This window comes from Rousettus aegyptiacus, unplaced genomic scaffold, assembly GCF_014176215.1.
Source record: "Rousettus aegyptiacus isolate mRouAeg1 unplaced genomic scaffold, mRouAeg1.p scaffold_m13_p_2, whole genome shotgun sequence".
Lineage (NCBI taxonomy): Eukaryota > Metazoa > Chordata > Mammalia > Chiroptera > Pteropodidae > Rousettus > Rousettus aegyptiacus.
In genome coordinates, this window is record NW_023416295.1 from 4,567,040 (window position 1) to 4,581,422 (window position 14,383).

General features: G+C 53.7%; 1 protein-coding gene across 1 annotated transcript; it reads right to left on the reverse strand.

Moving 5' to 3' along the window:
- Nucleotides 1-427: 427 nt before the first annotated feature.
- On the reverse strand, nt 428-6,023 carry NEU2 (neuraminidase 2). Its single transcript, XM_016134732.2, has 2 exons — nt 5,823-6,023; nt 428-4,671 (listed from the first exon to the last, which is right to left on the reverse strand). Exons 1-2 carry the CDS (start codon nt 6,021-6,023, stop codon nt 3,733-3,735), a joined length of 1,140 nt encoding a protein of 379 aa, XP_015990218.2. The 3' UTR covers nt 428-3,732.
- Nucleotides 6,024-14,383: the final 8,360 nt, after the last annotated feature.

The following is a 14,383-nucleotide window of genomic DNA, read 5'->3' on the forward strand; positions in this document are numbered from 1 at the left end:
GCGGGTGGAGGGGAGGGACCTACTGGCACTGCGTCTCAGTCTGTGCTTATGTGTGTGTCTCTATGGATGCAAATTGCAGTTAAAATTCAGGTTCACTAAATGCACCACATATATCCTGGATCCTAGAACAGAACAAGGCCATTTAGTGGGAAAAACTGGTGAAATCCAAACACGGCCTGGAGTTTAGTTAAGAGTCACGTACCAGGGTTAATCTCTCAGTTTTGACGAACGTACCACCGTCGTGTAAGATGCAAACATCAGGAGAAGCTGGGTGTGGGGTGCACGGGAACATTCCACGTGATCTTTGCAACTCTCCCGTAAATCTGAAGTCATTTCTCCAAAAAAGCTTGTTTAAAAAGAATCAGTCCCGAAGTTATATGACCCAATATAACATATCGATTCGGAGATTTAACTAGCAAATCCATTATTCAGTTCAATTTTCACATTTTATTATATAATGTACATACATGCGGTAAAGTGCACAAATCTTATGTGTACAGCTCATTGAATGTTTGCATGCAGTGCACCCTCCTGACTTGACCAGCACCAGAGCAAACATCAGGGTGTTCCCAGCACCCAGAAGCCTCCTTCCAGCCCCTTCCCAGTGAACAGCATCTCCTCCCTGGAACCGGGCACTATCTTGACCTGTATACCAGACTGGTTCAGCTCGTTATCGAACATCATTTAAATAGTATCATAAAGCATGTACTCTTTTGAGTCTGGCTTCTTTTTCTTGACATCACACCTGAAAATCAGCCATGCTCTGGTGTATAGAAGTAGTTCATTCTTTCATTGTTGGGTAACAGTCCATTGCATGAATGGTCCCCAATTTAGTTATTTACTCATTCTATTTTCAACTGATACTTGGGCTGTTTCCAGTTTGAGACTCTTACAAATGAGGCTGCTGTAAACCTTCTCACGCGTGTCTTCGGCAGTGTGTGCACGCATGCCTCTTGGATGCGTACTTCAGACTGGAATCGCTGGACCGTAGAGTATTTGCATGTTCAGTTTGAGAAACCCGGCAGCTTTCCAAAGTGTTCGTACCAGTTACGCTTCCTCCAGAAACGCATGAGCGTTTCGGTTGCGTCAGAGCCTTGCCAACACGTGCTGCTGTCAAGCTTTTTCATTTTAGTCATTCTAGGGGGCACCTCATGATTTTAACTTTCATTTCCCTGACGACCATGCGTGTAGCAGCTCTTGGGATATCTTCTTAAACAGTGAAGTGCCTGTTCAAGCTTTTGCCTCTTCTTGTTGGATGGTTGGTCTTTTTTTTAATAATTATTATTGGTTTGTGGATGCTCTTTATATATTCTGAATGCAAGTCCATTGTCAGATATATGTGTAGTAAAGACCTTCTCCGGACCTATGGCTTTTTTTCCCCTCTCAATGGTGTCTTTCAAAGATTAGATTCGCTCAGCTTTAACCAAATCAACTCTTGCTTATTTTTTTTTCATTCAAATCAGACGACTTTGGTGTTTGTAAACGTTTGGAACTAGAAGGAACTTTAGAGATCATTTGTGCCAGTGGTTCTTGAGTCTTATGTTCACTAGAATGACTCGAGCAGCTTTTCGAAAACTGCCCGTGCCTAGGCCTCGCTACCAGAGATTATGAATCACTTGGCCGGGGGTGGTGCCCGGGGAATAGGATGAGTATAAAAGCTCCCTGGGGAGTTCTAATAAATTGTTAGAACTGAAACCTCATTGAGAGAGTCTCAGAGAGTGACATTCTGCTTGGCAGTCGCCTGATGGCCTGTCCAATTCCTGCCTCATCTCAGGATGCTTAACAGACCATTGAGGTTTCTGGGGTGGTTAGTGGAGGGCAGCCCCCAGCACGGTCCTCGGAGCCTTCCTCTCTTAAACCTCTCAGTTCGTCTGGGACAGTCCTGGTCGGTGCCCGTTGTCTTGGGGACACTCTTCCTTTCACTCTCAGAAGTGTCCTAATTAGGACAGCATGCTGCAGGGCTGCCCTATCTTGAGTGTACACTGCCCCTGGCCTCCACGCCCTTCTCCTCAGCCTCCTGACTCGGCCGGCTACACTTGCGGGGTCTGGAACGCACCTGGCAGGCATCCCCAGAGCAGAGCACCCCAGCTTCCCCTGCTAGCAACGACCAGGCCCTAATTCCTCATCCTTTCAGTTGGATCGACTGAACCCCACACAGAGAAGCTGCACCTCGATAAGGGGTCAGTGCCGGGAACCACACGCAGACCCAAACCCAAAGCCACACCTCCAACTCCTGACACTGCGAAAATTTCATTTAACCACTGCCTTGCCGCAGAGACGCAGCTCAGCCTCAACAGCCCATGGCTGTTGTCATTGATCCCCTGACATTCAAATGCCTGATTGACCCGATCGGTAGGACATCTGATCAGAGGGGTTCTGATCGGAGGCAGGGAGCAAGCCCATGCTTCCACAGAGACAAGTGACAAAGGCCCATGAAGATCCCAGAGGTCACATAGGTGTCAGCCTCCTTCCTTCAGGCCAGGTCCTTCCTCAAGATGTCTCCCTCAGGACGAGGGAGGCTCAGCCTTCTCTCTGCTCTTTCTACATGGCAAGAACTAGGCAAGCACAGAATCCTTTCCCCTCTCTCTTCGCCTCTGCCTGGTGACAGACCTGTCACCACAAAAACTGAGTGCCCCGGCGCAGCTCTGTGGCATGGACACACAGCCAGCAGCTCGACCCCTGCCGCCCGCTCCGTCATCCGGCGGTGTCCGAGCCATCGGAATGTCATTCCTGCCTTTACCCACATCGCCTGTACAAAAACAACCGGTTCCGATGGCCGCGGGTTGAATGCCGTTTCCCCCAAAACGTTTCCCTGCACTAAACCCGAGAATCTGTGAATTTGACATTAGTGGAAAAAGAGTCTTTGCAGATGTAACTATGTGAAGGATCGCCCTGGATTAGCCAGGCGCGCCCTAAATCCAACGACAAGTGTCCTGATTAAAGGACAGAAAACACAGGAGAAGGAGGGGAAAGGCATCAGAGGCCCGAGGCGTTAAGCGGTGGCGCCGGGAGCCGAGGAACGCCCGGGTTCCCCGGAGGCTGGACGCGGCCTCGGAGGTGGCCCGCCTTTCAGACGCCTTGGTTTTGGACATCCAGCCCCCGGAACAGTGAGAGAATAAATTTCGGCTGTTTACGCCAGCGAGTTCGTGGTGATTTGTTATGGCAGCCTTGGGAAACTGACCCGATGACTTAAATTAGCTTGATTTTCCTAGACCCCACCTCACCTCCCTGCCAAGCCGTTCTCCACACTATCTGCCCTAAAACATTATCTAGGACACACGCACACACACACATGCACGCACGCACACACACACACACACACCCTCAGCGCCTTCACATCTGTCTCAGCCTTTCCCAGGGGCCACAACGAGCTTGTCCCAAGAAGAAATGGGATGCCCTAGGCAATGCATCGGGGCCTCACGAAAGCCCGGGGCTGGGGGCGCCGGCAGGCTGAGCCCTGCAGAGCTCTCTGCCCTTGCCCTGTCCGGGGGCTCCGGGAAGCCAGGTTCCTTCGGTTTCCAGGCTGAAAAGAGAATCCAGAGAAGATGAAACAACAAAGGAGAGCAAGAGCCGAGAGGCGGACCTCACGCGTCCAGCAACGGGAATCACAAGCTGCCTGCAAAGTTCAGAGGCCAATGCGTTAGGCTCTCAGCTGGTGGGGAGGGGGGAATCGGGGGGCCCACAGCGGGGCTTCGGACCAGCGGGAGCCCTCCTGGGCAGCACGCGGCAGGCTCACCCAGAGGAGAACGCGGCTGGGAAGGCTTGTTTCAGGGTGAACATCAGGAAGACGATCTCCTCGTAGTTATTCGATTCATACAGACACCCAAACTGGGGCGAGCCGTCAAGGCCGGTGCCCAGGCTCTGGAGGTCTGAGTAGGCGCAGCTGCCCTTGGCCAGCAGAGTGGGCTGGGACCAGGCCTCGGGGGCCGGGGGCCGCGTGTTGAGGTAGGCACCCAGGTCGGACCTCTGCTGGGGGTTGGTGGGGTGAGTGTAGAGCAGCCATGTGCCCGAGGAGTCCGACACCCCTCCGGGGCTGGGGAAGCTGACGACACTCCCGTGGCAGCCGTGGGGGGGCTCCACCAGCTTCTGCACTGGGTGGATCCCCCCGAAATCCAGCCCATCGTTGGTACTCTCAGCCTGCACCCTGGCGTGGAGGTAGCTTCTGGCATTCAGGTACACCACCCTCTGTCTGGCGCCCCCAACCTCAGCCACCTGGCACTCCAGGGTGTCCTGGGTCACGAAGCTGCCTCTTTCCCACGTGAGCCCGTGGTCGTGGCTGATGAAGCAGAAGGAGAAGGGGCGAGGCTGCTGGTGGGCCCGGAGGTTCCGATAGGCGTAGGCCGGCACCACCAGGCTCTGCGTCTTATTGTGCAGCTGCAGACAGTGGCCTGGGCCCACCGCAAAAGTGGCCCATTCTTTGTAGGCCGGGCCAATGGCAGAGCTCGTGAGGTCTCTGGCGGGGCTCCAGGACCTCCCGTGGTCGGTGCTGGTGACTTGGCACAGCAGCGTGGCGTTGACCCCGCTGTGGAGCTGGTGGTGCTCAGAGATCTGACCGGGGATGGCAATGAAGAAGAGGAAGAGGGTCCCCGTCTTCTCGTCATACACGGGGCTGGGGTTCATGGACCGGTGGCCTTCCAGCTGGGCTTGGGCTACCACCTCTTGAGCATGCCACTGAATGCGAGGGGAGAGAAAGAAGGAGGAGCACTCACTGCCTGGACGTGACCAGTGACAGCGGCGGGAGCGGCATTCGGGGTCGGGGAGGGGGTCTCACGGGGTCAGGATCATAGGTCATCCAGGAGCGCTGATGACCCAGCACGCACTTACCTTTATAAACCCCCTCCCCCAGAGCTGTGGCTCCCACCACTCTTGATCCCGGTCCAACTCCCATCCTTGAAAGATAAAGCCCTTCGTAGTAATTACGACAGTCTGACCAGTGTGGGACAGAATGTGACAATCGCCTCCCACCTTCTACATATCATAGTCTGTTAATGCAGCATCCTGACTCTAAGGCCTCACACGGAGCTTCCATGATCCCTGAGTCTACGTGCATCCGCTGCGGCTCTGACGTCCACCCTCATTCGTTAACGGCTACCCCCAAGGCAGACACTGCGTTAAGAGCCTAACATTCATTGTCTCATCTACCCTAACCCCTAACTCCTGGGGGACAGGGGTTATCAGCTCCACCTTACGCCTGGAGAACGAGAGGCTTAGACAGGGTAGATGAACTGCTCAAGGCCGTACCTCTGTTGAGTGACAGAACCAAGACTTGAACCCAGGTCCATCTGCTTCGAACCCCATGCTCTGAACAGCTGCTAGGTAATAATGACCACGAAGTAATGATAATAATACTATTAAATGCTTCACATGTGATAAACTAGTCTTGGGCGTCTTCGCCAACATTAGTTACTCGATCTGCACGCTGGAACTCCAGGACGCAAGGCATCGCTGCAACCTACCCCACCCCCCACTGCCCAGGTTAATTTTACTCAGAGGATACAAGCCTCCAGTGACATGATGCTAACGATTCCTCCCTCAAGTTCTCAACGACGTAGGAAACCCTTTCTGAACATCGGTTTCCCTGACCAACCGTTCCATTGAGCAGTGAAGCCAACATAGCCAGGCCCGTTGGACCCATTCACGATGAACCCGTGTGCTGTCTGGGTCATCACTTGGGGGCGCCTTCTCTGCCCCACCCGTGATAGGTCCCTGGGTCCCTCTGGGGTTCCTAGGTATGTTTTCCCTCTGTTGCTTAGACCCCAGCCATCTAAGGACAGTTGGTTTCCGCATCCCCAGTGAAGTGAGTGCAGCCTCCTCCGCCTTACCTGGACCTGCTGGGCGGACGCATCATAGCTTCCTCTGCGTAGGACAATCAGCTCTGCGTGCTCATCTTTCTTGCTTGTCCGCTTTTCCGCGAAGGCCAGCAGGGTCTTCTGCTGCGGCAGGTAGAGCAGAGCCGGAATTCTGTAGGCGTGGGTTCCCGACTGGAACACCGTCTCCTTCTGCAGGACGGAGCAGGACGCCATGGGGCCTGGGGCAGGGAGAGAAGACAAATCCCTTCGGTCACATCCTGAGAGCCAAGCAAGCGAGCCAACCAAGGCTGGGGTGGCCTGTCCTCTTCCCACGTGGGGCTCATCCCTCTTCATTACATTTCAAGACCCTGTCTACCAGTTCTGCACGGCCTCCCGTGGAGTCTGGCAGTGCCCTGTCCATGAGCCATCTGGGAAGGGGTGTTTGGAAAAGCGTATTATGGTTGGATTTTTCTTATAAGTTAACAAACCTCGTTAAGACAAATTTGTGATAACCTTCAACTGCTTTCGCCAAACCTAACACATCCATCACGTGCCAAACCTTGGATAGGATGAGGGCGCTTGCCAAGGGGCGTTCTGCAGCTGTCCAGCTGCCAGAAAATGACACATGGGAGCTTTTTATATCTCCAGAGCCCTAGAAAGTTGCCTTAGGAAAAAAAAGAAAAAGAAGGAAAAAGCCCTATTCTCCAGGCTCTCCTCCCCAGAATGCCTGAGGCTAAGTTCCCAGCTGTCCGCATCTGTGGGAGCCACCCCTGGGGCAGGGATGGGGCATCTGGACAGGAAGAGAAAGAAGCCCCAGACAGCTCACCTGGGCTGGGGGGGGGGGGGGAACGGGTCCTCCAGAGGTACAAGAAAATAGAAATTAAAAATAAGCTTTTAGCCGGAAAAGGTAGAAAAGGCCAGAGATGACTCCGTGACTGTGCGTGGCGGTGGCCTCTGGGCTGGTGTTACTGAGAGTCGGGTCCTCTCCCGGCGCATTGTCCAAGCTCTTGATGTCTCGAATGAAGAACTGAGCAAGACACTGAAATATAACAGAAGAGAAAAGCTTTATTAGAAGGGAAAGTAGAGGCTGAAAGGCCCGGGGACAAAGTCTTCAGGGCGTTTATCCCCTTTGCTGTGGGCGGCCACTTTTCTTGGAGGAGTGGGCTTCCTTGATTGACCACTAAGATTGACAGGACTCAGTGATTCATCATGTGCTTTCTGCGCAGGTTCGGTCCCAGAATTCAGTCTGTTATAATGATACTAAGGGAACTTCCAGGCACATGCATCATATTATAATGATGATGTCATGATGGTGTCATGATGGTATCATTGCGCAGGTACAAGTGACTGGCCAAAACTAGTACCTAATTTTCCGCTCACATGTTTCTTTCTATGAGTTACTTTTAGCCTAAAAAATGCCTTCTGACTTGCTTAATTGTGGGCAGGCTGGGGCAGACCCTTTCTAGAATAGGATGACCTCAGTGACTCTGCAGGTGGACCGGAGACCCCCTAACTAACTTTCCTGCCTAACTCTTTTCTAAGAGCCATGAACCCCCTTATTATTAGTATGAATGTTGAGGGACGGGAGATCCCTTCCGCATCTGCTTCCTGCTGAGAATGGCCGTAGTTCCTGCCTACTGGGGTGTCATGGAGCTCTTTCCCTCTCTGCCTCAGTCAGGGCGGGGTCTTGGGTTTCCTGCTGAAGTGCCCGCCTCAGTCCTTAGACAAGGAAAAGAAGATAAGAACTTGTTATTTAGATCATATATCTATTAATTTTCTATTATTGATTTGCCTATTAAGCAAGTAAGGGAAAACAGTTTTGGTTAATCTACTCCTTAAAGAATTAAAAGACCTTTGGCCTAAAGTCCTCTCCGCTCTCAGACTCTCAGGACCCTGCCTGGCCTAAAGCCATTTCTGCTTACAATGGACCCGTGATCCTTATCAATAGCCAGAGGACCTGAGTCACCAGTTTCAGGGCAATTATCAGCATTCAACAGAGAGGGACTTTTTCCCCAAAGAAAGGGAGAAAGAAAAGCCTTAACTAGGGTTTCCTTAAAAAATAAACAAACAAACAAATAAATAAAAAAAGATTAAGAACTCTGCCAGAAATGGCAGGGTTCATTTCCTGCTAAAAAGATTAAGAATTTTACAAGGGATGTCCCACATCACTGGGACGCCCAGGTGCCTTTCAGGGTGACTTACCCCCAGCTGCAGGGCGTGCTGGTGGCCGAGCAGGTGGCTCTGGCCGTCAGCCTGAGCAGGACGGCCAGGGTTCCATTAGCTGAAAAGAGCCTCCTCCTGGTCGTACCCCAGGAAGGGCTGCATGCATGGCCGGCCTGCCCAGAGCATAAAGACATGGCCCCCCTTTCCTAATTCCCATGCTCTGCAGGGCCAGCTCAGGCCCAGCATTCCCGGGGTGGGCGGAGGCTTCGCCGGGAGGCACACAGCCTCTCCCCTGCGTCCCTTTCCTGGAGCTTGCCTTTTCCTCCTACCACGTACATTATTATCTATCGGAAACTTAATTTAACATGTTTGAGGGATAAATGCAATCTTTCAGTATTTCAGTTAATCCACAATGAACTGAAATTATTAGTGACTGTTAGGACAATATAACAAAATAAAACCAAGACGTGCAAATGCCACATAAGGTAAAAATGCCTAAACGTGGGAGGAAGAACTGTGTCTTGGTGATAAAATCTTGACCTGCAAATGGTAGTCCAAGAAGGTAGAAGTGGTCGCCATAACGGTGGTTAAGTCGGAGCTTTGTTATGAAACGTAGATGAGAAAGAATCGAATATGATTCAAAATTGAAATGAAAATAGGGGTGAAAGTTTCAGCTTAACAGTGTTCTCTAGAAAATTGATCAAGGGTTTAAGTGCTTGGGTAGTCACCTAGGAGTGGAATTGGGGTGGGGGGGGTCATATAAACGTAGGGAGGAAGCAAGAGAATTAAAATGTTAAGTTAAGCTGCATTCACAGAGGGCAATATGCTGGTCAGCCTGCCGCCAGGCCAGGAGGACACCTTCAGAGCAAAGGGAGGTTTCTGCTGGGATTGCAAAGAACTCATCTCCCCAAGCCTGAAGGGGAAATGGGAAGAACAGTCTTCAAGTGGCTGCCCTACACCAAGAAATTGTTCATTCCCTATGGCTAACACCATGGGGAACCTATGGGTTAAAGGCTGGGGACCCCAGCTGGCCTTTCCCCTTCCCCTTCCTCACCGTAGGTCCATATCAAAGGAAATGGGAACTAAAGAATGACCTATAAACGGAACTCCCTGAACACTCAGGGTCCTGCTCACTCTCTGCCCCTGAGAGGAGACCACACTCTGAGGAGCGTGACCCCTTTTCCCGTAAGCTTTCCTTTCGACGCTGACTTTGGCGTGTGCGTTGAATTCTTCCCACGCTCTCTGCCAAAGGACCCTCTTCTTCTCCCGTGCGGGGCTTAAATTTCCCTGGACTCATCACTCTCCCTCGGGGAAATCTGCCCTGCCTTGCGTCAATACGGTAATTCTAAGTTTAACTTTTTGAGGAGCTGTCAGCCTGTTCGCACCTGTGCTGCCTCCTCAACTCTGGCTGTTGTGTCTTTTCGATAATAGCCACCCTGGCGGGTGAGGAGTGGTGTGAAGTGGTCGGCTCACTGCCGTTTTGATTCGCACTTCCCTGCCGACTAGGGATGCTGGGCATCTTTGCAGGTGCTTATTGGCTGCCAGGAGTTGGATTCGAGCCTGGAGGCCATGGGAAGGTTTCAGACATGGTTAGGCAAGGAAATGATCTAACCTAATTTATTTTTTAGAAAGTCCCTTTTTGGGCTTCAGGTGACACAGGGAAGAAGGTGAGTCTATTGCAATTGTCCAAGTGAGGTCAAACAAAAGCCTGGAGAAGCAGAAACAGTGACCACTGAGAGAGAAGCCTGGCTCCCAGAGATGGAATCAGCAGGTTCCTCTGATCTGGAGGGCTGATTAGGGAGGATCTGAGAACGCCTGAAGTTAAGGTATTCCAAAATCGATTTCCAGAACACCTGTGATCGTCCGCAGATTCCTCCTTTAGACTCTGATCACCTGTATGGTGGGGACAAATTTGTTTACTCATAGAGTAAAGACTTATTGTGGTCCCACCTTGTGCTCTTCATTGTTCTAGGAGCGTGGGGTGCTTTGTGAAGAACACACACTAACCCAGTCCCCACGGGCGGCTCATCTAAGCATTTGTCCCTTCTGTATTTAGAGCTGCAGCTGGCACAGGAGGGGAGGGAGCGGAGGAAAAGGGGACTTCAGAGTCCATTCTCGAGGGCTCTTTTCTGGTCTCAGTGACTCAGCGCTGACCCCCAAATCACACACCCCCTGGCAATGCCAATCCCCAAAGGTCTTCATAATAATAATAGCAAACTCTTAAGTCCCCTTTACCAAGTGCTGGATACTCTTTAAGTGCTCTACAATATATACATATATATACATATATATACATATATATTTTAATTTCAGAAATTATATTTACAAATTAGATTGTCTACAATACAATTCACTGATATGTATCTATTTAATCCCCACGACACCCCCCACGAGGTCGACACTGATTATTCTGCTGTACAGATGAGGGAAACTGGGCTCCCCCAGCCCTTACGTGTCAGAGCTGGGACCACCCACTTCTAAGCCCGCGCAATGCTGCCTCTGAGGGGAGTTCTGGAAAACACCACTTCCGGTGCCGCCTCGGCACCTCGCGTAGGTGGCGGGCCCACCTGGACCCAGCTCTACTGCACGCGAGGCGGCTCCAGACTGAAGTAGTGGAGAGAGAACTCAAGTAGGAGTGAAAAATTAGATTCTGGTCCGAGGCCCACTCCCAACGGGTTGTGTATCTTTGGGCAAGAACCCGTCTCCCTGAGGTCCTTCTCCCCGCCTGGCGAAGGGGGTGGCCGTGCAGGCCCCAGTGTAAGGATGAGCTGGGACCTGACCCCTTGGGGAGGCTGGACTGGCGCCTCGGCACGACCCAGTTTCCCGCCGCGGCACCCAGGCAATCGGAGAGATGACAACGTCAGCTTGAACCACGAGCAACCGCCACTTTCTAGGTCAAAAATGGTTGAATAGGAGCAACTTCAGAAGGTCCCACCTACGGCTGCCCGCGGCCGACGTACGTGGCTTGCAGTCTTGTGGGCGCCAAGCCCGGAGGGCAGCGTCTCACGCAAGGAAACCCACTTCTGCCCACTCGGCCCTCGAGGCCGGCTTTAGGGCTCACATCTCAGATGTGGGGAGACGGAGAAGTGAGTCAGGGAGGCAGCAGGCGACTTCCTGGAGCTGGGGGAGGTGGGCGGATCGGGGCCTGGATCTGCCTGATCCCTGAGCCCGTGCCCCTAAGTGCTGGGCCCTCCCTCGGCAACACCCACACCTGGGACTCGAAATTCCGGAAGCTTCTTCGCAACAGGCAAGCCGTGGGAGGCCGTCCCCATCCCGTGCGCCTCATCTCTCTCCTGCTAGGAGCACGACCTGGTTGCCGGCACCCCCTCGCCCCCTTCGGGGAGAGGCGATGGCAGTTCGCAGACGTGCGCCGCGCACCTTCCTCGTGCTGGGAAACAGGCGAAGAGCCACGCCCTGCCCCACGGGGGCCACAATGACAAGCGAGGGCCAGCGGTCCCGGGAGGCCAGAAAGAGGCGCCCGTCTCAGCTGTCCCCAGCGGAATGGCCCTTGTTCTGGGGACCAGTTCTGGGTGGAACACCGGCCTGTTGGCTACCGTGCTGGAATGACGCCATCTCTCTGAAGAGCCAGCGGCCACCCGCATCTGGTCTGCCAGCGGCACCAGCGAAGCAAGCATGTGGGGCAGTGAGCCCGAAGCTCAGGCGGCCTTTTCCCCCAAGAAACCCCCGCTTCCAGGGGCTTGGTCACTCGGCTCGGGCCCGTGTCTTTGCTGGGACCCCCACCCTGAGCTGAGATGAGCTCTCTCCACTCCCACGCCTGGAGTGGAGAGACACAAGACCTCTGAGCCTCCTTCCGGAAGGTCCGACCGGCAATAGCCTGAGGCCTTTTCCCCACGCTGCCCGTCCCGCGTGTCCTCTGCGCACCCCAAGAACAGAGTGGGTGCCACGTCAGGGGGCCGTGAGCCGGCATGCTTTTAAAAACGGCCACCATCTGAGGCGTTCTCAGGCACCGCCACTCCATAACCACCTGGCACAGAAAAGCTCTTGTTTATGTCAACAAAAGAAAGGGTGGATCACGCCCGAGCGACGCCGTACCTCAAGGAGAGAGAGTCCCCAGTCGGATCCCGGGGCCTAGGCAGCGAGTCAGGCGTGTGAGCAGAGGCAGTGGGAACCCGGCTTCCAGAAGAACAGTGCGGCTCCTGCCCTCCGAGTCTCACGGCCTCGCGGATGGACCCGCGCCTATAAACACCCAAGGGAGGCCCTGACGTCGGCCGCCCACTCGTCCCTGACTGCTCCAGGGCGGTGTCCCCGTACAGGCCCAGCCCTGGCCCACTTAGAGTGCTGCCTCTCATTAGCCGGGAAGGAGTGTGGCCAGCTGTCTACACAGTCGCGCTGAATCAGAGTGAGCCACAGGCAGCCTGAGTCAAGCGGGCCTCTTTAATGGATGCTGTGGGCAAAGCGTGTGCCCATCCGGAAACCGACGTCCCGCGCCTGGCAGAGTCCGAGCACAGGACGGGCTGGAGCCGCCAGGACTCAGCTTCCCCTCTGGCTCTGCCAGGGCCAGCCGGGTGAGCAGGGCGACTTTCTTGATCTCTTGGCGTTGCAGGAAGCGACACCCGATGGAGGAATTCGGAGCTCAGACAACTTTGTTAGAGGAAGGAGAATTTAATGCCGGCGGAGCACGTGGGGCATTCAACAGACCCAAAGCCCGAGCTCCCCTTAGCCAGATTTCTCACGGCTTATGCACCCTCGCAGTGTCCGTGCAAGGGGCGCGTGATTCCTTCGTCTGAGGGTCCATGTGTGCCTCATGACTCAGGATGGGAGGGGGAGCTTCGGGTGGGGGGAGGTCCCAGACCACTGGTCTTATGGGTCACTTGTTTTGTAGAACCGGTGACCTTGGCATTATCGGCATTATTAAAGGATTCTTGAACAGAGAGATGGGACCTGCTCGGCGGATTCCCATCCAAAGGCTGAGCTCCAATCGTAACATAACAAGCACTTTGACACGGTCTTGTTATTCCCACACAGCCGCAGAGATAAGGAAGAACAGTAGTTGGCTGGTAAGCCATCGATCAACAGATGTGAGCTGGAGAGTCCTCGAGGCGGGGGAGGGAGGAGCCCTGGGCAGAATGCGGGGAGAGCAGCATCGCCGGCGGGGTGGGTCATTTCTGCCCGCCCTTTCCTTCGCGTTGATTCAGATGCCTCCTCCCCTCTCTCACGGGGACCTCAGCTTCCTCCTCCGAATGGGGCGGGGGGATAGGCTCCAAGCTGCACAGGAGCAGGCGACAGTATGCGTCTGCCACCACAACCCGGCTCTGAGACCGCTTCCGGTGCACGACCGGGACTCCAGCAGGACTCACCGATTGAGCGAATGGGCGACCCTGCCTCTCCAGGCAGGGCCGACCAGGCGAGGATTCAGGCGACCCATGTAAAATCTCTTAAAGCAGCATCTGGCACACAGCACACAGCAGGGACTCACCTGGACACGAGTCCGTTTCCTCTGGACCCACCACGACATGCATAACCACCGTGGATCATCCACAGGCTCGGAGCCCTCTCCCAGGGGGACGAGTCAGGCACTGGCGCACAGCCAAACCCGTCACCCACCTCGGCCCAGTCCGCCGCCAGTGGGGGTGAGGCTGCAGGAGCCGGAAGGGTCAGGAGGTAGTCCCGTTCAGTGCGCAGTGCACTTCTCTTGGTCTAGAACTGGGGGGTGAGGGAGGTCCCCCTAACTTGTCTCCCTTCCTGCAACCAGACGTAGTCACTTCACGGTATCTTCCGCTCTGGATGGTTCCTGTGGCTCAGCGCCAAGTGCAGAAACCCATGGGGGCCTCTTTCCTGGGAGGTCAGTGGTTCCTGGCTGCTCCCCAGGTCTGGGTGATCCCTGGATGGCCAGTTCTGGGCCCCCTCGTTCCTGCTCTGGTCTAGCCCTCCCGTGAGTTGGCAAAGAGGCGGTCATGGTCTGACCTTGGAATTTATCTGTGAAAGCACCCCCCAAAGGCCCGCCCGAGTGAACACTCGGGTCAACCCAGCCCCCGGCTCTGGCTCACACTCCCCAAGAGGTCGAGGAACCGCCTGGAAGTTGGCGCTCTTACGTTCTTGTTTCTCTCCAGCTAATTCAATGTGCTGCAGAACGGGTGTTTTTAAAAAGGTGCGTTAAGTGTAGGGGTGCTTATTCATTAAAGAAATCACGACACTTCCATAAAGTGACGTATTAGGCAGCCGATTAAGTAAAGCCACGTTTTAAAGATAATGCATGAGAAAATGCTGGGGCAGCGTGAACTGTAACAAGCAGGAAACAAGACGGCATGTACGGTAATATCCCGCTTTTGTAAATGGCCATAGTTTGTACTCAAAAATCTATATTAAAAATAAACGAAAATTATATCAAAACATGGATTGCTGTACCCCAAAAACTTAGCATGGTGCCTGGAAAAAAATAGATCTTTAGTAGTTATTGAATGTAGAATGAA